Consider the following 24431-nt stretch of genomic DNA (forward strand, 5'->3'; position numbering starts at 1 on the left):
TTTGTTCTCATCTCAAACATAAATGTATTATGTTGATTTTAAGAGTACTGATTTAGTATTTTCAGTCGAGCTGCTTTCCATTTTTTTCAGTGTTGTATCTATGACATAATCGAGAAGTTTGAGTTTTTAATTAAATTGCGTGGTTGTAGCATTAAGGACAAATGTTGTAATAACCGTGCGTGCAAAGATATTAACACCTCTGCAGCTAAAATGTTTTGGGATTTTAGATATGACCATTTTGATTGGAAAGCGGTGTGGAATGTCACCTGGAAGTGCATGTTTTGTATGTCCATAGAAACTATATGTCATTTGTTTTATGAATGTACTCATGCGAAAATGTTTTGGATAGAAATTGAGTATTTCTTTTACAGATTAACAGACAGGAGAGTTTACCTATGTAGTAAAGATATTTAGAGAATTTTTGATCAAAACACAAGTTGCAAAGAAATGTATCTTATGAATTTACTTATTATTTATTGAAAAATTGTATGTACTCAAATGTAAATAGGCAAAACAAACCCCCAATTTTGAACTCTTTAAGACAGATGTGAGATTTTATTTAAAAACTTTGAAAAACGTGAAGAATCATAGAGCAAAGAAGACTCTGAAGATCTGTGAAGCTTTGTCAGTTTCATTTTAATATGTAATGTATACCCCATATGTACACAGTTTTGCACAGATATGAACGGTCTCAGTAGGCTGCAGTCTTCCGATTGACAAGCACCCTGTAGATGGCGGTAATTTTCCGAAGGAGAACATTAACCACCAAGAAGAAAAAGAATCAGTCTGCAGCGTGTTGTGCAGTTGGGAGAGTTTTTGTTGTTGTTGTTGTTGTTGTTTGTTTGTTTGTTTGTTTTGTTTATCTACTGTAGAAGAAACGGGAGGTTCCGCTGATATATCTGAACAAACAAAATAAGACACGGAGCTGCACGTGATGAAACTGGTGAGTGTTTTATCGTTTATGTTCATGTGTGTTCATGTATCAGACTTGTGTGTATGTGGCGATATTTCATGTGTTTGTGCAAACTAATATTCTGCTGTGGACGACAGACTGCGTTATGAAGATAATTCCTTAGAAGTCAACAGATAATACCTATGAGTAGATCACTTTATTGAGCTAGAATTGTGCTTCTAGTGAAAATGTGTTTCTTTCCAGATTATTGTGTTTCTTTCATCAGACTCTTAATAATTTACACTACATTCAGTTTGAATATCTGAAGGCAAAAAAGGGCCAGTTTGTTGAATATCAAACATACATTAAACCCCTCAATTGTACACTGTACTTGCCCTTATGAATGTTAAGCCTGCTATAGTTCTTCCACTATTTAACTGGCATTTGTAATAATAGGGCCATAAACACAATGGATGTCTCCTCATTACCTTGGTTTGGTCAATGTTGGTAGTCTTTCTGAAAATAAACTATAGTATTTTTTATGCAAAAATGAATAGCCTAAACACATTTGCACGAGAGGCCTACATATATATATATATATATATATATATATATAAAAATAATCTAAGAATAGATTCCCCCTTATATATTTAATATGAACAGAATAAACATGAAAAAGGTTTATCATTTAAAGGTTTTTAGTTAGTGCGGTGATGTGGTTTTTAAAAAGCCTTGTAATCGATGTTGATGCATTTCACAGTGTTGTCTCCTCTTTACAGTTCTGTTTATAATGTCGGGGCTGTCTAGCAGTTTGAGAGGTTTCAAATTCTTCCACGCCGCTTTAAAGAAGGGAAGGTCTAGAATTCAATGGGGTGCGTAAGTTATCGAGTGAAGATAATTTTTCTGCTGTGCGCCGTTCCAGAGCCCTGGTTTTCGTATCTGGAGTACGCTGCTGATGTGCATTGCGGTCAGGGTTGGGAGGGTTACTTTTAAATTGTATTCCGCTACAGATTACAGAATACATGCTGTAAAATGTAATTTGTAACATATTCCATTAAATTACTCAAAGTCAGTAACTTATTCTAAATACTTTGGATTACTTCTTCAGCACTGACTGTTTTTGACTATAAACAAATGAATAACATGCAAAATATAGCTGCAAGCAGCAATTAATGGGGTTCAAGCTATTAAGGTCCTTCAAGTAAATATGCAACCAATATGGTTATTATTAAGTATTAAATATTAATTAGACAATCCACCTGACAGTTAGCACCTAAAACAATGATAAAGTGCCGTAATTTTTCAGAACTATCATGTTAGGTAGCACAGACATATGGCATTTTTTACATTCATGACTGTTATAGTGCCACATTTTATTCATGTGTCCTCAGATTGACTTCCTACATAAATGTCCAAAATTTGGTGATATCTCATTCAGTTCAAGCGTTATAAACATTTAAGGAAATGTGGCCACGGGCACTTTGAAAGTTTTGGCATACCGTTGCGTCGATGAATCGAAAGTTCAAACTTTTTTGGATAATTATTGATATTGGGACGCCAGAGAATCTCTCTTCACTGGTTTGGCTCCGATCGGGCGAATGGCCTAGGACTAGTTTGAAAAAGTAGTTTTTTTAAATAATCTTAAATATTTAACAAACGATTTGATTCAAACCAGTGTTTGTTGAGGCAAAGTTGTTCAGAATGTGGAGATCTATCATATGGTTTGAATAACTTGTGTCTGAGTGAAACACAGCGGTATATACAATGATTTACACACATGAAAAACACAATAGCACCTCCCGGTGGCCAATTATTATTATTTTTTTTTTTTCAAATTTTGCACAGACCTCTTCAGCCGGAACAAATAGGCCTACCACGTTTCGTTCCGGTTGGCCTTTATTAACCCTATCTAATAGCTGCTAAATTGTTATTGGTCGATAAACACAATTTTTGTGTTTGTCCTCAGGACTCCATACATAAGTGTACCAAATTTGGTGATAATATCTCATTCTGTTCATAAGTTATAACCATTTTAGTAAAAGTGGCCACGCCCACTGTGTACGTTATGGCTGAATCTTTCTGCACTAGTTTGGTTCTGATCGGGCCAACAGCCCAAAAATAGCAAACAATCCAAAATAGCTGGAATATGAAAGGGCGGAGCAAAAATTTGACATGAGCACAACTCTTCATCTTGACGCAAGGAATCGCATGAAAATATAATTTTGGTTCTAGCTCTTACGGTTCAAGAGTTATGTCCCTTTGTTTTCTTCTTTATAGCGCCACCTATGGGCTGATCGGGCCGATTCCATACGTATGGCTAGCCAGCCGGAGTACTACCATTCCCCAAAGTTTCAAGTCTCTAGGCCTTACGGTTTGGTCTGCACGATCAGTTTTAGGACAGAATAATAATAATCCTAACAGTTTCAACAGGGTTCAGCCCTTTGGGGTTGAACCCCCCAAAAATCTGCCAGTTTAGTTAAAGAAAATACACTTATATAAAAAAAACATGCTCTGAAAAGCCTAAATATTTTAAGCAGTGTATTATCTCAAGTAAATTTAAGGATTTATTAGATTTTTTTTTTTACAGGATAAAAATACAAATTCTTATTACTTGTAATATTTTTGCAGTACATCTTTGCACTAATATAAAAGGTCTTAATACACAGTTGAAGTCAGAAGTTTGCATACACCTTAGCCAAATACATTTAAACTCAGTTTTTCACAATTCCTGACAGAAGTTTACATACACTTTGTTAATATTTGGTAGCATTGCCTTTAAATTGTTTAAGTTGGGTCAAACGTTTTTAATTTTTTTCCATTCCTCCAGACAGAATTGGTGTAAACTGTCAGGTTTGAAAGCCTCCTGGCTCGCACACTCTTTTTCAGTTCTGCCCACACATTTTCTATTGGATTGAGGTCAGGGCTTTGTGATGGCCACTCCAATACCTTGACTTTGTTGTCCTTTAGCCATTTTGCCACAACTTTGGAGGTATGCTTGGGGGTCATTGTCCATTTGGAAGACCCATTTGCGACAGAGATTTAACTTCCTGTCTGAAGTCTTGAGATGTTGCTTCAATATATCCACATCATTTTCCTTTCTCATGATACCATCTATTTTGTGAAGTGCACAAGTCCCTCCAGCAGCAAAGCACCCCCACAACATGATGCTGCCACCCCCATGCTTCATGGTTGGGATGGTGTTCCTCGGTTTGCAAGCCTCACCCTTTTTCCTCCAAACATAATGATGGTCATTATGGCCAAACAGTGTTTATACTTGCATACTATTGTTTGTACAGATGAACGTTGTACCTTCAGGCATTTGGAAATTGCTCCCAAGGATGAACCAGACTTGTGGAGGCCAACAGTTTTTTTTTTCTGAGGTCTTGGCTGATTTCTTTTGATTTTCTGATGATGTCAAGCAAAGAGGCACTGAGTTTGAAGGTAGGCCTTAAAATACATCCACAGGTACACTTCCAATTCAGTACACCTCCTATCAGAAGCTAATTGACTAATTGCCTAAAGGCTTGACATCATTTTCTATAATTTTCCAAGCTGCTTACAGGCACAGTTAACTTAGTGTAAATAGCAGTCTGACCCACTGGAATTGTGATATAGTCAATTAAACGTGAAACAATCTGTCTGTAAACAATTGTTGGAAAAAATTACTTGTGTCATGCACAAAGTAGATGTCCTAAATGACTTGCCAAAACTATAGTTTGCTCATATGAAATCTGTGGAGTGGTTAAAAAATTTGTTTTAATTACTTCATCCTAAGTGTATGTAAACTTTTGATTTCAACTGTATACTGTATATGAAAATCGTGGCTATAAAGTTTTGTCCCTCAGTCTGAACCAACCACTTTCAGCCCATGAAAATTTTGGTTCCACCCATATGTGACATTATTAACCAGAAGGTGTCTTCGAGCGTTTTCCCTCTAAAATACGGAACGATACTATTTCAGTCACAACACAAGTCTTCCTGGTGTTACGGTTTAACTGATTTTTGTGTTAACTGGTGACTTCTGTTTTAACCTCCTCTACTCAAGGGCTCGATATTAATACAGATTTCCTGATTCAATTGCTATTCACTGTATTCAATTAGATTCTTATTCTGATTCGTATGGGTATATTTTGGTTACTATGTCTGTTTTGTTTACAAATGAAAGACATTTTCTCTTAGCTAATGACTATAAAAGGGACATATTAACCTTCTAGGTACAATCTGAAAAATATTTATTTTACAAATTATATTTAATGATTAGTTTTTCACCATATGGGTCATATTTTAGCTTTTGACATTTTTTCAAATTCAGTCTATTCCTTTAATAAATGGCTTGGAATTGCATATATTATGTTGCATATACAGTGGCAAGAAAAGTATATGAACCCCTAGACTAATGACATCAACAAAAGCTAATTAGAGTTGGAAAACCTGGCATCCAATTAATAAAGCAAGATTGGAATAGTGGGTTAGAGCTACTTTGACTTATAAAAGGCACTCATACATTTAGAATTTGCTATTCACAAGAAGCATCTGCTGATGTGGACCATGCCTCGCAAAAAAGAAATTTCAGAAGACCTACGATCAAGAATTGTTGCTTCGCATAAAACTGGAAAGGGTTACAAAGTTATCTTGAAAAGCTTAGATATTCATCTGTCCACAGTTAGACAAATTATCTATAAATGGAGACAATTTAGAACTGTGGCTACGCTCCCTAGAATTGGCCGTCCAGCAAAGATGACTCAAAGAGTGACAGCTAAAGACTTGGAACTGATTAACATCTCTGTTCATGAGTCTACTATATGGAAAACATTAAACAGGCAAGGTGTCCATGGCAGGACACCACGAAGGAAGCTGCTGCTTTCCAACAAAAACATTGTTGCGCACCTGAAGTTTTACCACTTTGACACTCCACAGCGCTGCTGGGAAAATGTTTTGTGGACTGATTAACTAAGGATAAATTGTGTGGGAAGTTTCTATCAAACTAATCGGAGAAGTTAAGTTACACCCCGTTATCTCGCATTTGCACTCGGTATGTACAAAAGTGTCCAGAGTGTTTAATTCGGACATTTATTTAAATGTTGCCTCAAGCATATGGCTGAGCCCTAAATTATGTATTAATAAGTACTCTTTCTGCTGGTCAGATTGGATTGTGAGGGGGGTTATTACACTCAGTGAACTATATGAGAGTGGAGTGTTGAGATCTTTTAAAGATTTGGTTCAAAATGTTGGGATTCCCGGATCTCAGTTCTATAGGTGTTTTCAGCTGCGCCACCTGCTCTGTATTGTTTTGGGGAGTAGCACACCCCCCTTAAAGCGGCAGATACTCTGGGAGAGGTGATTACTGCTTTTGGAAAAGGTCATGAGGTATCAGTGTATTACTCCCTGCTAATTCAGAGTCTGGGGTCGGAGCTTTAACTTGTATCAAGAGATTATGGGAGAAAGATTTAAACTTGGTATTGGAGGAAGTGTGGGCTAGGATTCTAAAAAACATCAAGTCTGCATCAAGAGATACAAGGGTGTGCCTTATGCAGTTCAAGATCTTACACAGATTCTATTGGACCCACTCTAGATTGTATAGGCTTGGTCTTAAAGACCCACCCACCTTCTGGCGATGCCAATCAGAAGATGGAGACACAACCCATGTTATTTGGGGGTGTGTCAAGATCCAAGAATTTTGGTTGAAGATTCAGTGTGACATTTTGTGCACTCAAATTTCATTTTGCCCCAGACTTTGTATTTTGGGCAATGGGGCGGTCATAAATTTGGGGGATAAACACATAAAAAATTGGGTTCTGACCAGCATTATGATTAGCAGCAAATTATTTTAAGGGGATGGAAGTCAGATGGAGCGCCCTCATTTCTGGAGTGGTGTGTGGAGATGGGGAGGGTGGCTGCTTTCGAGGAGGGGTCAAGCAGAAGGCTGGGGAGGTCAGAATTTGTTTGATTGGAAATGGAGCAAGTGCTTAGTGTTTTGGGGGGACTCTCGGGGAGGGGCTGTGGAGAGAGTAGTTTAGTTTTAATTATATATGATCATTATATTTTCTTTTTTCTGTTTTGTCTTTTGTGTGTGTGTGTGTTATCTGTGACAACAGGGGTGTTTTTGGGGGGTCAGGGTGGGGCTGGTGATTGGGGAGGGGAGGGGTAATAGTGGGGGTTAAATGTTAAATGTTGATTCAGTGTTTATATGTTGTGTGTTTTCTTTTGTTATATGTCCATGAATCAATAAAAAATGTTAATTGAAAAAAGATAAATCTGAATCATCATGGCAAAAGGAGTGGCGGATGTTTGATTCTCCCATATATAGCCTCGCCATGATTTGAAATGAAGCAACCATAACTGTCACGTATCTTTTTATGGGTAAAAAAAAAAGAAAGGAGACCATTCATCAACATGTGCATGCCGAGGCCAGTTATGGTCTTAAGCCGGTGTATACCTGCATGATGGACAAAGCTGAGCTACAATCACACTGTGTACAGTCATACTGAGAATATTACCACTGTCTTTTATATCAGTCTCCATGTTGTTAACCAGTCACGTTCATTTGGAGCGCGCCACACATATGCAGCTGATCAGATCGGGAGCGGCATTAAGACAAGCGCTATGAATTCTTTTTCTCTTCCTTATTCAGACTTTGGTGGATTTACAACGTATCTAACTATAGAGTTTGCAATATTTTCTACAAAATCTTGATTTCTCGATAAAAAAATGAAAAATAACACAAATTTAAATTCATCTGAAAAGTCTGAAAAACCGCCCAGCCCTATTATTATTATTACTTTCAGTACATATGCAAAACAGTTCCTTTCATTACTTGTAAAACTTTTTAGAACAAAAAGTACTCTTCATTAAAGAGTAAAATTATCCATCGGGGATGAAGTGGGACAAAACATCAGCCCAGCCAGATTGCAATGGTGACACCAGAATAGATATATTAATAATTATGCCCAGCTGAAAAATTCATAATTATGTTAGATACATATGCTTGTACACTGTCACTGATTACATACATTTGAAGTATTTTAAATTAATATTGTAGATTTTAAAATAGTATTGTCGCTTACTACATTTTTCTAAACTACTCTTTTCAAAAATATGTGTATGCTTATCCTGTAAAATAATGTTTGCCATGGTATAAATTTACTGGTGAAATCAGACATTACATTTGGCATTATCAGGATGACCAAATATCAGGACCCTTAGCATTAATATACGTTATATTCAGCATTATATACAGTTTAATATAGTACAATCATCTGTAAACCCTGTGCAAATTCACTCTCACGTTGTAAAGTTTAATCCCAGTGCTCTCTGTATTACAAACGCTCACATGATGAGAAACTATCTATAACACTTTAAACGGCACACTTTGACCTCTGAGACATCAGTATGATATCCATGAAATTTGCACAATTTATTACATTGAAACTGAAAATGCGTTATGATGTTGCACGAGTTTAATCAAAATGATGGCACTCCCTTTCTCCATTGTGATCGGTTTGATTGACGCGGATGCGCGCCATCACTTGATCGGTGAAGTTTAATGGAGACTCACATTTGGTAAAAACAAACAGTTTTGCGAAATACGTGCCTGGTTTTGAATTAATAACATATATACATTATAAAACAGAAAATAGCAATACAATGTAATTCATGCGCTTGAGAGAATCAACTCTTAATGCATCAAACAGCACAAGTACTCTGTCAACGCACTTGATGCAGCAATCGCTCCATATTAAACTGTATGCTTATTATGATCTTTGAAGTGCTTAGTAAGTGCTCTCCTGCGCTGGACAACTTGGGTCGTGTTTTTTCCGCTTCAGCTTGTCTCCGTTGTTTTTCAAACAAATTTAATCATGCAACACATTTTCCACCGGGCTGTAAAGTGATGTCACTGATGGAGCTTTTCCATGCTCGCGGCATATATCCAACTAATCAATAATGAGCTTCGTTGTCTGGTTACCATTATCGATAATAATCGATTTTATCGATTAGTTGTTGCAGCCCTAGTTGCAGACTTATGCTAAAATGCTTTAAAAAAACAAAAAATTCACATTAGTCTACACTCCATACCCCATAATGACAAAGCAAAAAACATATTTGAGATGTTTCTACACTTTGTCCACCTGTGGCACATTCAATTGATTGGACACGATTTGGAAAGACACACACCTGTCTATATAAGGTCTCACAGCTGAAAATGCATATCAGAGCAAAAACCAAGCCATGAGGTCAAAGGACCTGCCTGCAGAGCTCAGAGACAGGATTGTGTTGAGGCTGCATTGAAGGTTTCCAAGAGCACAGTGTCCTCCATAATTCTTAAATGGAAGAAGTTTGGAACAGCCAGAACTCTTCCTAGAGCTGGCCACCTGGCCAAACTGAGCAATCAGGGGAGAAGGACCTTGGTAAGAGAGGTGACCAAGAACTTGTTGGTCACTCTGGTTGAGCTCCAGAGATCATGTGTGGAGATGGGAGAAACTTGAAGAAGGACGACCATCACTGCAACACTCCACCAATCTGGGCTTTATGGCAGAGTGGCCAGACGGAAGCCTCTCCTCAGTGCAAGACACAAAAAAGCACCTAAAGGACTCTCAGACTGTGAGAAACAAGATTCTCTGGTCTGATGAAATGAAGATTGAACTGTTTGGCCACAATTCCAAGCGTCATGTCTGGTGGAAACCAATACCAACAGTGCAATACCATCACCTGTGCAATACCATCCCAGCGGTGAAGCATAGTGGTGGTAGCATCATGCTGTGGGGGTGTTTTTCAGCGGCACGGACTGGGGGGACTGGTCAGGGTTGAAGGTAAGCTGAACGCAGAAAAATACAGAGATATCCTTAATGAAAACCTTGCCCAGAGTGCTCGGGACCTCAGACTGGGCTGAAGGTTCACCTTACAACAGGACAGTGACCCTAAGCACACAGGACAGCCCTGTGAATGATTACGTCCAGTTTTGGATTTGAAATGCTTGAACACGACACTCGCAAAATTTCCGTTCAAGATGGTTACTCAAAAGCAGATTTTGTCCCACGTACATCCTCTGGACTGGTTTGTGTCAATCGACCTGAAAGATGCTTATTTTCACATAGATAAAATAAGATACACTGCTACTCCAATGAATGAATGCACAGTGAGCACAGAAAGGATAAAGAGAATGCAAACAGGCATAAAAATGAATTAAACAACAAATAAGCATGCAAATACAAATCTGAGTATACGTGATGTAACGTGAGTCGTGACAATCAGATGTTGTGTGGAGCTGAAGGAAAGCTGAATGCAGAAATATACAGAGATATTCTTAATGAAAACTTGGTCCAGGGCGCTCAGGACCTCAGTCTGGGCTGAAGGTTCACCTTACAACAGGACAGTGACCCTAAGCACACAGCCAAGATAACACAAGTGGCGTAGGGACAACTGTGTGAATGATTATGTCCAGATTTGGATTCGAGACGCTTGAACTGGACACTCGCAAAGTTTCCATTCAAGATGTTTACTCAAAAGCAGATTTTGTTCCACATACGTCCTTTGGACTGGTTTGTGTCAGTCGACCTGAAAGATGCTTATTTTCACATACACACAGCCCCACGCCACAGGCCATTCTTGAGATTCGCCTTTGAGGGGACTGCATACTAGTTCAGAGTTCGGCCCAGCCAGAGACCCGACTTGAACCCAATCAAACATCTCTGGAGAGACCTAAAAATGGCTGTCCACCGACGGTCCCCATCCATCCTGGCAGAGCTTGAGAGGATCTGCAGAGAAGAATGGCAGAAAATCCCCAAATCCATGTGTGCAAGCTTGTCGCAAGGTGCTTCAACTAAGTACTGAGTTAAGGGTCTGAATACCTATGTCAGTGTGATATTTCCGTTTGTTCTTTTTAATAAATTTGCAAAGTTATCAAAAATCTGGTTTTTGCTTTGTCATTATGGGGTATGGAGTGTAGACTGATGTGAAAAAAATAAAATAATTTAAAGCATTTTAGCATAAGGCTGCAACAAAACAAAATGTGAAAAAAATGAAGGGGTTTGAATACTTTCTGAATGCATTGTATATATTTTACCTATCTACTGAGGTACTTCAACTTGGAAATTAACATTAATTGCATTTGAACATCATATTTTTGGCAAAATCTGAGTCTTTTTTTTTTTTTTTTTTTTTTTGAGAATTGATGTACTTTTCCGTTGAAGCAAAGAATTGTGAGTTGTGAGTGCCAACGAAGGATACACCTCTTGCATCCTTGGAATTCCTGTGAAAGAAGGTTGCATTCAAAGACTGCATTCGGAGACACACACAGCTGCTGACAACACAGTGAAGTTTTAGCTACGACATGTAGCATCATGGAAAAAACGTATCACGTGTCCTACCTTCATCATATTTGTGTGCAAAACAACTACTAAGTATATTACGTAACTTTAAGGGTCACACGATTTTCAGCTCATTGGTCCACACAAGTCCCAGTAAGAACCTCTTTCCACCAATAAGAGAATCTTTCGATCTGCAGAGACTAGGGATGCATCGATCAATCGGCCACTGATCTAAATCGGCCGATTTTCGCCTTAAATCCATGAATGGCGATTGGCTAATCGTGCCTAGATTCAGGGCCAATCTTTTTTTGCAGCACGCATACACGGCTACTCTAATGAATGAGCGCTTGCTCAGCCCTTGAATCATGACAGTGTGGCCTCTGGAGGGTTGGTGGAAATTCTATGCATTCATAAATGTAAACTTTCAGACATGCTGTAATTTAGATGAATATGGCAGTTTGTTTTAAACATGTGTAAGAGTAACGTTTATGAATATTAAGGCACCCATTTTCTAGAGTCATTACGGTAGTTATTCTGACTCGCTTCACAGTGAGCACAGAAAGGATAAAGAGAATGCAAACGGGCATAAAAACGAATTAAACAACAAATAAACATGCAAATACAAATCTGAGTATATGTGATGTAACGTGGGTCGTGACAATGAGATGTGTGGAGCGATAGAGACTGTTTGAGCCTTCATGAGTGCTTTTAGCTTTACTCTTCAACATGAGCGCTCTCTGTGTCAATCAAACATGTGCACTCTGGAGGTGCTGTCAGTATCTCATCAGTCACTCATCTCAGCGCTATTCCAAATTGAATTGAGGATCCCAATGAAATCAGACTGATGTTGGTCTCAATGCCACTAATAACTGATATAACCGTTTAACCTTAAATAACGGCACCACGTCTTCACACATTTGCTTAGTAATTAGTGATTTGTATTGCAACAAAACAAATAATAAATACAAATGATTCCTCACAGGAGCAGTTTTGGAGCTAGTAATAGACAACTTTCTTATTTGAACGTATCTCTGCTGTGTGTGATGCCCTCATGGTTTTTACTGGTTTATAGTGACATCAGAGCTATTCATAACTGTTTTCAATACAAATACACTACCGGTCAAAAGTTTTGAAACACTTGACTGAAATGTTTCTCATGATCTTAAAAATCTTTTGATCTGAAGGCGTATGCTTAAATGTATGAAATTAGTTTTCTAGACAAAAATATAATTGTGCCAACATATTAATTTATTTCATTATAAAACTAAAATTTAAATAATAAAAAAAAGTTTTTGAAATTGATGACTTGGACCAAATAATAAAGAAAAGCAGCCAATAAGTGCCCAACATAGATGGGAACTCCTTCAATACTGTTTAAAAAGCATCCCAGGGTGATACCTCAAGAAGTTGGTTGAGAAAATGTCAAGAGTACATGTCTGCAAATTCTAGGCAAAGTGTGGCCACTTTGAAGATGCTAAAATATAATAGTTTTGATTTATTTTGGATTTTGTTTAGTCACAACATAATTCCCATAGTTCCATTTGTTATTCCATAGTTTTGATGACTTTACTATTATTCTAAAATGTGAAGAAAAAATAAAATAAAAATTATAATAAAGAATAAGTGTTTCAAAACTTTTGACCGGTAGTGTAAAAGTTAGCAATTCACAATTAATGTAATTTTACTTTGTGGGGAATAAACATGACTGCAGAATATAACTTGGAAAAGTTTGGCTAAGGGCGCTTTTTAAAAAAAATCAGTATCGGACGATCTTAGTGTTAAAGTATCGGTATCGGCCTCAAATTTCCTGATTGGTGCACCACTAGCAGAGACCCATACTTTGATCGCAGCACACACAGAATGCATGATGCAGATTTTGTGACTAGGACACTCTATGCGGACTTGTCTGCGTGTGGCCCAGATTTTCAGTCCTCATCTGTGAGCTTCATCTGCACATGCACCTGCCTTTTACTGTATTAAAAGAGTATCACAAAGCAGTTGTAGTGTGCATGCTTCACGGTCAGAAGACTATGCTTTGAAAGAAAACGTGGTTGACCGGGTGCAATACAATCCCAAACATAGAAAAATCAAAGTATACCTGGTCCATTAGGCCATAGAAATAGTATTGTGTGGCATGTAGGACTGGGCGATATGTCTTAAAATTATATCTCAGTATTTTTCAGCAAATTGACGATATTCTATATATATCTCGATAATTATGTATTTGCTCTAAAATGTTTTTTTTGTTTTTGTTTTTATCAGAGGAACCATCATTTCATCCAAACAGCCACTGCAGCCAAAATGTTTTTACTAATATGTTTTTGTGAATGAACAAGGTGCGCAAAGCTACTTCACTGGAGACTTATATATACTCCCTTCACTGACTTATTTTTGAAACCCCAGCTGAACACTGCATAATACTAAATGATTACTGTGGGACACATCAGGTTGATCATTATAAAATAATGCTGAATTATCATTATTATTCTGATTATTAGATTTGTGTTATACAGAAGTAATATATTTCTGTCCTGTTTACTTCACCTTTTATTCTGTCATATTTACTTCAACATCACCAGGAGCTTTTATTGTGACACAGAAAGGGCAATGTGTATTTGACAGTTTACAGTGTTCTGCATTTCCTGAAATGCTGCAGTCTCCTTTTCTGTCATTCTGTGCTGCGTTTGTAGATTTGTATAATAACTTGTAACTGTTACTAATGTTTGGAATTGTGCAAATGCTTAAAACTTCTTTACTTGGATTTCACAATGCACGTGAACTGATCTGAGAGCGTCGCCGTGCACACAGGTCAGCGCGTCACTGGTTTCTTCTGAATCACACACAGACCGTTTATCTGTCTTCACATCCTTGTGGATTAATAATTACATATGACCAACTTGTCATTTTGATGTTATTTTGTTTAATTGTGCAAACCTGAAGGATTGTGAAATTAGTCTACTGATGCACTCTTTATGAAAATTATTTGCCATTCACTATATTAGTCAGTTTTATATTGTCAGCAAAATTATCTCGATTATATTGTTAATAGTCAATATACTGCCTAGCCAAAGTGGCATGTCATCTACCACTTTCCCTTGCAACCTGTTAGCACTGAAAACCTTGTAAATAGGCAACGTGACAATCTTTTGAAACCAATTTAATCAAAGCTCCTTCACCACAGAGCTGTTCTTTTCTTGGGTGAATCAAGTAATCATCGTCATAATTTTCCACCCTCTCTCTGACCCTTAGAATGAAATCTGCTTGATGTGCTACTGAAGATGGAGTTTATTAAAGAGGAGTTTAAAGAGGAGAGTGAAGATGTCAGTATTTCAGAACCATTCAGACTGAAGAATGAAGATACTGAGGAACAAAGAGGTTTGTGCCCATTCTTGATTTTATTTGAGGACTGACTGTAAAATCAAGGTATATTAAAAGACAAATTTTTCAATGAATGTGGAGTGATTGGATCTCATCTTTGCACACACATTACACAGAAGAAATGTTCTGTTTTAATTTCTAGCACTGTTTAGCACTTTTCAACAAAAGACAATTTTCCATTTATTCCAGTACTTCATGATAAATTCAAAAATACAAAGATATATTTTTTAACAGCTAAATTTAAATGGGTCATGTCATGCTTTTTTCTTTTGCTTAATAATTTTCTTTAGGTTCACTAATAATGTCAGTAAAGGATTTTGCACAAAAACAGTCATTAAATAGGCCACCGTCTCTGGCCCTCTGTCTGAGCACAGTAAACTGCTTAGTTTACTGTGCTGCCCCTTTTAAGACTTCAGTATACATGCCCACTGTGTTATGATTGGCTAACATTTTTGAAGCGCAAACACCCACACACACAACACTCATGGAACTGTTCTTTCCTAGCATAAACAAATGAAAACGAGCAAGCGATTTACCTGAAAGCACTCAGTTCAGGCAATCATTTATAACTGTATGTCCCAATTTATGTGAAGCACACAAACAAACTACTACAGTTCGACTGAAATAACAATCTGAAACTGAACAAAGTCGGCATGGTGTTTCTCCCTAACGCTTATAATATTAGGAATAAAAGGTCTGGTAATACAATAATGAAATAAACAGCAGAGAACAGTGAAAATAGCCCAGACTAATACAAGCTGCAAATGTGAAGGGTTAATACACCTGTATCCCGCTTGAATGGACTGTTGGCCCGTGTGTTTGCCTCTGTAGTGATGCCGTTTAAAAACTCCTTCCGTGGGAAACACAGTGTCACACCAATGATCATTTTCACCGCTCGATCGTGAATGGGGATCGCCCATCTATTTTGCATGAACACGGGACATTGTGTCTAAAACGAGACAGATGAGACGCAGCCACTATACTACACAACTGTCTTTCGTTGCATTCCACGCTACATTTATTATATTATAAAATAATTATCGCTCACATCAAAAGTTTGTGAGAAATTTTTAGGGCTGCCCCCTGATAGTCGACCAAATGTTAGTCAATGAGAAGAGTCTTGGTCGACCAAGTTTTGATTGGTTGGTTGGTTGCGAAATAAAACAAACTTCACAGTAAACGGATGAACGGAACGGTATTACCGCTGGTTGGATGCTAGGTGGTACTGTGGGGTAATTTTCGTTAAGCAGGGTTAGGGTTAAGCCTACACAGTAAAGCAAGACACCTTGATTTCAAACTTTGAACTTTTTATTTTAACTAAAAATTCAAATGAAACTGGAAAAAAATTAAGTGCAATTAAAATGTGTGTTGTTCAACTTTTTGAAAGATGGCTTTACAACAGTTGACAGCATCTCTCTGGCAAAGAACCGACTTCATCTGTGCATTCTCTAACAGTTGGGTATTTCGTTGTCCGGGAAAATACATCATGTGTGTGAATATATATTTGTTTTGTTTCCTCCTTTACTAATATATAATATAATCACAATATCCAATTACATCGGAAACCCCTGGGCTGAGGGATCGGTGAATATTCTTGCTTTAGTGATTTTGCATTGAAAATTAAATTTATTTAAAAAATGAAAAACTTAAATCAAATACATTTCTAAATTAAAATAATGAAGTGATCAAAAAAAAGAGTATATTTATATAAGTAACCACCTTTCCATTTACCGTCAGGCAAGTATCTGTACATGCAGGAGGAAAATTACTTACACAAATGAAGACATAAAAACAATTATAAATAATAAATATAATAATGATAATTATCACTGTAATATAAATCATGGTTCGAGGTGAATGTGTTTTTGTGTTATTTTGTTATTTTATGTTATTTTATGCACCTCCTGAGCTGAGTTGTCTGAGGTCATTTGCAGCACTCACAGAAGATACTTTTCTTGCAAAAAATATTTTTTAAATAAATCTGAAAACCGAAACAAAGAGAGTGAGAACCTTTTACATATGCGTGTTCCACGAGACTGCACGTCTCCGTACAAACAGCGTGTCATACATGCATATAGACGGCTTTTCTGTCATCTGTTCTTAATAATATAATAAAGCACATGTCTGTGTGTCTACGGGCAAATTATTTGTAATATTAATTTGATAATAATAATAGCCTAATAATAATAATTTAAAACATTAATAGGAAAACAAGCCAAATATCGTCTTGACATCGTCAAAGGCATGAGCTATTGGCGATCACTGACCATCGTCGATCCCCAAGATCATCGTCTGTCGGCACAACCCTAATGTGCATCTCTCTCTATAAATTAACAAAATGTTCAGACAGTCTCCTTGCTGGTTTTTCCGACGCATTCGGAATCATTACCTCTTTTACCGGTGTCGCTGTGGCTCGCTTCGTGTGTGCACTTGTAAAATTTATATTTTAAAGGCTCATTATTATGGTTTAATATTTCTCTGTAATGTAGAACAGTGTTAGCAATGTTACTTATAACATTCTCAGCCCTGGAACTCAAACCATTTTCTGATGCTCCCCAATATATATATATATTTAAGTAATTCAATTAATATCATAAACGTGCGACTGGTTGACTAATGGCTTAAACTAACGCCCACTAGTCAACTAGGAAAATCTTTGGTCAGGGGCAGCCCTAGAACTTTTGCATATCTTTAAGTAAAAAGCACAATCCACTCAGCATTGGATTCCTGATCATAGTTTATTTTGTGATTAAAAATGGCTGACAATACAAGTCCTTGCATATCAAACAAATATAGACAGAAACATTAGTGTTATATTTGTTACTCACCGTGTCGTGCCCAATGTTGCTGGTTCAGCTACATCTTTCAAAGTTTCTTTGCAAAGTCTGAATCATAATAGTTCTCAAAAGAATCCTTAGAGAAATGTGCCAACCAAACCATATAATCCACATTGACAAGTTCAGGAACAAAAATAAATGTTGTCATCCTTCAAAAGACTATGCAGAGATGCAAAATTTCCACAGCCAGGAACGTCCCAACATTTTCGACTCTTCCCTGGCATTGCAGTCTGTTTGTTAATCAATAAAAACTACAGCAATAGTTCCTCTATGTGTGTATGAATGGCTGTACATCCAGCTCTGTCCTTGTCACTCATTCAAGCTGCATACCAGTGGCTGGGACAAACAGGCGATGATGTAAATGGAGGCGTTGATATCAAGCTGTCTTGGAGGCGGTCATGCATTAATGAGTACCTTTTTGACATCACAAATATAAGGATGTAGAGAACATGGTGTTTGATTTCAATAAATCCTCTTTTTGGACTGGGGAAGAAGTTCCAAGTTCTGACATTTTCAGTATGTTTTATAGTACAATTAACTCTTATATGTCAAAAGATCAAGGAGCGAACCCTGTAAATAGTGTAGAAAAAAGCGAGATTTGAACCGAATAGAGTTGTTTGAAGTCGGCTTGCAGATATCAGACCACTTGATTTTGGCAGAGGGTGTCACGCTTGCCGACTGTTTTGCTGAGATATCACTCCCTTCATTCAGAGGTACTACACACTTGCCGATTAAGATTGGTGGAGGTATGTCAGACAAAACAATTCCAGTTACTAGTTCTCCATTTCAGTGTCATGTGGAGCTCGCTGAAATAACAGGAGTACTGTGAATGTGTGTGATTGTGTATTTATCCACAATGCTTACTGTAGAGTGTGTGTGTGTGTCCATATGCAGCTTTCAGTGAGTAAAGAAATTACTTTCAGTAAAAACATATTGTAGTGCCTACACTTTCTGATTTCATTGGTCATTTTAGTGTAGGAGAAAACGGCATGAAAAACGCTTGGTGACAGAATCACTATAGAGTCCAGATCATCATGACATCTTCAGTAAAAGAAGCTCATTAATAACTGAAAGGTCTTTGCACACAAAAGGCTACGCTTTAATGTGAAACGAATCTGCAACAACAGATTCACACCTTTACAATAGGTGGCGCTAATCAACAGGAAATTTTAACCCAGTATGCTAGGTGGCGCAAAGGACCTTTCAGCTGGTTTAACCTTCTATCACGGATGAGAAGAGCTACTTGACAAGTTTGCAAAACAACTAAGACAAGCAAACAAGTTCTCTAGTGAGCAGATCGGAAAAAATGAAAACTGATTTCTCTGCAAGCTGCCGCAGTGATGAGTTTGTTGTGGATTTTGCTCAATGTAAAAGAACACTTTCACAAACTATTTAAGTTCACCTGCTGGACATGTATACACAGTATGGGGTGGTTAAAAAGAATTGAGTGTAAATATTATATTAGTGGTTAAAACATATTATCAGTTGGAAAATACTGATTATATGCCACTGCCACACATACTGTAAATACTTAAGTACATTTGTTTAAAATCAGTGTGTAATGCACACACAAAAAACTAATGTCAGTTGTCAAAAAAAGTGATACAAAAACAAAGATCCGGCAATACACACGATGAGCCATAACACTGACAACTCACAGGTGAAGCGAATAACGTCGATCATCTCCTAACAAGGCCACATGTCAAGGTCTGGGTAGATTAGATGGTAAGTGAACAATCAGTTCTCGTAGTCAATGTGTTGAATGCAGGAGTAAAGACCTGAGCGACTTTGACAAGGACCAAATTGTTATGGCCAGACGACTGAGGTCAGAACATCTCTGAAACGGCAAGGCTTGTGGGGTGCTCCCAGTCAGCAGTGGTGAGTACTTACAAACAGCGACAGGGTGTTGGGCACCCAAGGCTCATCGATGCCAGGGCAACGAAGGCTATCCCATCTTGTCCGAACTGACAGAAGGTCTACTGTGGCACAAGTCACAGAAAATGTTAATGATGGTTATGGGAGGAATGTGTCACAACACACAGTGCATCGTACCCTGCTGTGTATGGGGCTGTGTTGCCGCAGACCAGTCAGAGTACCCATGATGACCCCTGTCCACCGTCGGAAGCATGCAAAGCGTCAGAACTGGACCTTGGAGCAGTGGAAGAAGGCTGCCTGGTTCAATGAGCCGTGTGCGTGTGCGCCATTTACCTGGGGAAGTGATGGCACCAGGATGCACTGTAGGAATACAACAAGCCAGTGGAGGGAGTGTGATGCTCTGGCCAATGTTCTGCTGGGAAACTCTGGGTCCGGCCATTCATGTACACGTCAATTTGACACTTGCCACCTACCTAAACATCGTTGCAGACCAGGTACACCCCTTCATGGCAATGGCATTCCCTGATGGCAGTGGCCTCTTTCAGCAGGATTATGTGCCCTGCCACACTGCACTCATTGTTCGGGAATGGTTTGAGGAATATGATGAAGAGTTCAAGGTGTCGCCCTGGCCTCCAGATTCGATTGAGCATCTGTGGGATGTGCTGGACCAACAAGTCCGGTACACGGTGGCTCCACTTCACAGCTTACAGGACTTGAAGGATCTGCTGCTAATGTCTTAGTGCCAGATACCACAGGACATCTCCAGGGGTATTGTAGAGTCCATGCCTCAACTGGTCAGTGCTGTTTTGGCGGCATGTGGAGGACCAACAGCATATTAGGCAGGTGGTCATAATGTTTTGACTCATCAGTGTTTTTAGATCAGAGAAATAAGAGATTTCCCATAACATTAAATGCAGATTAAAAGATTTTAAATATTAAAAGGCAAAGAATTTAGCAATATACAATTGCATACAATATGAAGACAATCCCTGTAAGATCAGAGATTTTTTTTAAAGGGAATGCTTGGCAGTGGTGCAGCAATATCAATTACATGTTAAGAGAAAATATTTGTTTTCCCATATGCAATTTTTTTTCTTCAGTTGTTTTTTAAACATTTCATGCAAATGAAATACACATCCTCACTGCTGGTCCAGGATTTTTTTCCTCAAGTTACTTCATTGTTTAATATTAGTGGTCAAAACAGGTTTCTGTGCTTTAGTGCCACAAGTTGCACTGGTTCTAAAAACATCGACACACTTGCTTTACAAAAACCTTGCTTTGTCGGTGCTCGAATGTTCACACCAGGTCTGAATGGCATCATAAGAATCCTTTGTTTTTAATCAAAATGTTAATGAAGGTGAGAAATTGTGGGGAAAATATGCTTTTGGTGTGCAAAGGCCTAAACGAGAACTAAAGAGCCCGCCATGGCAACTGAATGATTTTTCTGTCATGTTTGAGCTGCTTTTTCAGTTCTCAGAGCCATTAATCCAACATGGAGTCCTGGTGATCAAAGGATAAAAGACCTCCTTCTGGCAGACACTAATGCGTGCTCCCTCTTTCATCAACTGGCTGGCGATTATGTTAACCTTTTCACGAGTAAGGTCTAAGTTCCCCTGCAATGCCCCTCAGAGTGAGTAGTGTCCTGTGCCTTTAAGCAGCTTGGAAAATTCCAGAAAATGTCAAGCCTTTAGGCAATTAGCCAATTAGCTTCTGATAGGCTAATTAGAGTCAGTTGGTGGTGTACCTGTGGATGTATTTTAAGGCCTACCTTCAAACTCAGTGCCTCTTTGCTTGACATCATAGGAAAATCAAAAGAAATCATCCAAAACCTCAGAAAAAAATTGTGGAACTCCACAAGTCTGGTTCATCCTTGGGCGCAATTTCCAAACATCTGAAGGTACCACGTTCATCTGGACAAACAATAGTATGCAAGTATAAACACCATGGTACCATGCAGCCATCATACCACTCTGGAAAGAGACGCATTCTGATGAACGTAGTTTGGTGCGAAAAGTGCAAATCAATCCCAGAACAACAGCAAAGGACCTTGTGAAGATGCTGGAGGAAACAGGTAGACAAGTATCTATATCCACAGTAAAACAATCTTATATCAACATAACCTGAAAGGCTGCTCAGCAAGGAAAGAAGCCACTGCTCCAAAACTGCCATAAAAAAGCCAGACTACAGTATGCAAGTGCACATTGGGACAAAGATCTTACTTTTTGGAGAAATGTCCTCTGGTCTAATGAAACAAAAATGGAACATTTTGGCCATAATAACCATTATTATGTTTTGAGGAAAAAAGGTGAGGCTTGCAACATCATCCCAACCATGAAGTATGGGGGTAGCAGCATCATGTTGTGGGGGTGCTTTGCTGCAGGAGGGACTGGTGCACTTCACAAAATAGATGACATCATGAGGAAGGAAAATTATGTGGATATATTGAAGCAACATCTCAAGATATCAGCCAGGAAGTTAAAGCTTGTTACAAATGGGTCTTCCAAATGGACAGTGACCCCAAGCATACCTCCAAAGTTGTGGCAAAACAGCTCTCACACCGTTTATTCAGGGAGCCTTCTCCAAGTCCACACTTTGCTTCTAGACTAGATGAGCAAACATCACAGTTTTCCTCGCCGAAGTCCTTAACCAAGCCTAACCACCACTGGTCATAGACACAAGCGACACGGATCAGGGGGACAGATTTCTTCGCAACGTCCCATGGCAAAAATGCTTGTGATGGGGTTGGAGGAACAACTAAGCGGGAAACAACAAAAGGACAAAGAGGGTCAAATCCTCACCCCTTAAGATATGTTCTTTTGCAGCGAGAAGATTAAGGGGGTTACATACATCTACATCAAAAGTGAGGAAGTAATTGAACTTCATGAACAAACTCAAGGACAGATTTGATAGTGTGACAGAATTCCGGGTACAAGAAAATTTCCCCGTTTTGAGGCGATATCAGAGACTACTATCAGGTGCTTCTTTACATCTGCATCACAAGAGTTTGAAGAATATGCAGTGATGATATCTGTCCCCCTGATCCTACGGAATAATTACTGTTTTACTTGAGTCTATGATGACCAGTGGTGGTTAGGCTTGGTTGAAGACATCAGTGAAAACTGTGGTGTTTTTGTAAAATTCTTCCACCCACCTGGACCAAGAACATCATTCAAGGTGTCTACTGAGGACAAAGCGTGGGTTCCCATGAACAATGTTCTCAGAAAACTGACACCTGCCAAATTGACTACTGCTACCGGATGCTCCCACAACATGTCTGAGAGACGAAATCTGATCAGTGAGGAAACCTGTTAGCTTCTAATCAAACGTGTAGCTTGAAATTGTGGTATGTCAATCATAAACATTATTACATCTGTTCATTTCTCAAAACACATGAATAAAGTAGGCTTTTCCCCAGATTTCTGCTAGCCCTAACTCTGTAACCAGTGAAATCTCAAACTCAAAATTTCTACAGCAGATTGCTACCATAGATAACTTATATCTGTGAAAATGGCAGGTTCCTATCTGATCCCGCTGTTGGGCCTCATGTATTCAGATAGAAGACAAAGGCAGGCCTAATACAGTCGTAAAAACCTAACTGCAAGCCCCCACCTTCCAAGTCGTAAATCTTACTGATAAAAATCATGCCAAAATCAAACAAAGAGAGTCCAAAACAGACTACAAATCCATGCTCACTAAAGGATCGAACTCTCAACTCCTATTGGATGAGACACACAACAGGACGTCACCTCAAACCATGACATCATCAGGAGTTGAAATACCTCTGAAATGCTTTCGTGAGTTTGCTTCCAGCGACTTTGTTTGCAGCGTGTGGACACAGCTCTTCGCTGCTCTCCAGTGCAACCTCGTGGCACAAGGAAGTAACGTCCGACTTGAAACTGTGGCCATACAATCTCCATCTCACTGGATGAGTTGAGATTACTCTGTGTTCAACCGAACACTCTAACGGATCCGAAGGAGACCGCCGAGCAATTCGCATCTTCATCCGTTTGCCTACAGAAGTGAAGAGATTAAAGATTTCTCTTCCATCTTCAATCAAGTCAACATTTCTGAGTTCTCCGCCAGCCCGCCGAGAATCAACAGCCGTACCGCCCGCCGACAGAGCGAGGAAACGGCCTCCCGTCATCACCCGTGCCTCAAGGAACCGGGTCAGAGTTAAAGGACGGAGGAAAACACATTCTACCTGTGTCCTCATGCGATTCAAGTAAGAGGTTTACGTCTGGGCAGAGATAGAATATTATAGTGTATTATTCTTGTGTTTCAAGGTTTTTGCTTGTACAGTTTACGGACCGCCATGTCCGCTCATTATTAATACTCAAGGTATTAATTATCACAAATTTGTTTTGCTGTATTGTGGTCCAACCAAATTGGATTGTTGTGTAATTTCGCCATCGCGGGTGAGACAGCAACTGAGTTCATCCATTAAAGAGTCAAATAACGTGGGACTTTTACGAGCCGTCCACCACGTCTCTGAGTGATAAACTGACAGCTGTTTTCTCTCCCACTATCGCGAAATCGGTTTTAGGGCTGTCACTTAATCATCTCTCTCTCTCTCTCTCTCGTACTAACCACACACCCACACACACACACACACACACCTTATGTGTTATAGGATTATTTTATTTCCATATCTAATCATATCACTGTTTAGTTTGTAGTTGTAAGTCAGAAGTTTATTGACTGCATTGTATTAATTATTAATTGATATTACTGCATAAATAAACTTTGTTTATATTACAAAGAGAAGTGTTTTGGTTTGTTTTGCATACGCCTGTGTCATGCTGACGGGATGTCAGTGCTCGGATTCAAACCTTCATTCATTGTTTTTTTTCCCGAAAATCGATATTCTTCGGATGTCGGTTTTCCTAAAAAAACAATCTAATATTGAGACTGTTGTACTGTTTGGTTATTAGTCCCTGATTCCAGGGTGGTGCCCCATCAATGTTAATCCTTATTAATATACTATTGATTTTTGATAATTGATAATTATCTTTGATGGTTGTTGAATTTAAATGATCAATAAGCTAGTGTTAATTTGAATTAATGTTTTATTGATTTTAATAATTAATAATTATCTTTGATAATTATTAATTATTGCTAATAACCAAACTTGCTCCTAAATGTAGC

General features: G+C 38.4%; 1 protein-coding gene across 11 annotated transcripts in view; it reads left to right on the top strand.

Moving 5' to 3' along the window:
- LOC127442888 (gastrula zinc finger protein XlCGF26.1-like) overlaps positions 1 to 24431 on the top strand; it is a 202061-nt gene that overhangs the window by 163902 nt on the left and 13728 nt on the right. Inside the window, exons 1-3 of one of the 11 annotated variants that reach the window (XM_051701200.1) lie at positions 775 to 943; positions 1672 to 1764; positions 14446 to 14571. The exons of 8 other annotated variants lie outside the window; for them this stretch is intronic. In XM_051701200.1, coding sequence (XP_051557160.1) covers positions 14475 to 14571 — 97 coding nt within the window. In that variant the 5' untranslated portion in view covers positions 775 to 943; positions 1672 to 1764; positions 14446 to 14474. Of the gene's footprint in view, positions 1 to 774; positions 944 to 1671; positions 1765 to 13458; positions 13533 to 14445; positions 14572 to 24431 lie in introns of those variants that run through there. 2 more of the 11 variants (XM_051701201.1, XM_051701199.1) reach the window with 2 other exon arrangements.

Source organism: Myxocyprinus asiaticus, chromosome 6, assembly GCF_019703515.2.
Source record: "Myxocyprinus asiaticus isolate MX2 ecotype Aquarium Trade chromosome 6, UBuf_Myxa_2, whole genome shotgun sequence".
Taxonomy (NCBI): Eukaryota; Metazoa; Chordata; class Actinopteri; order Cypriniformes; family Catostomidae; genus Myxocyprinus; species Myxocyprinus asiaticus.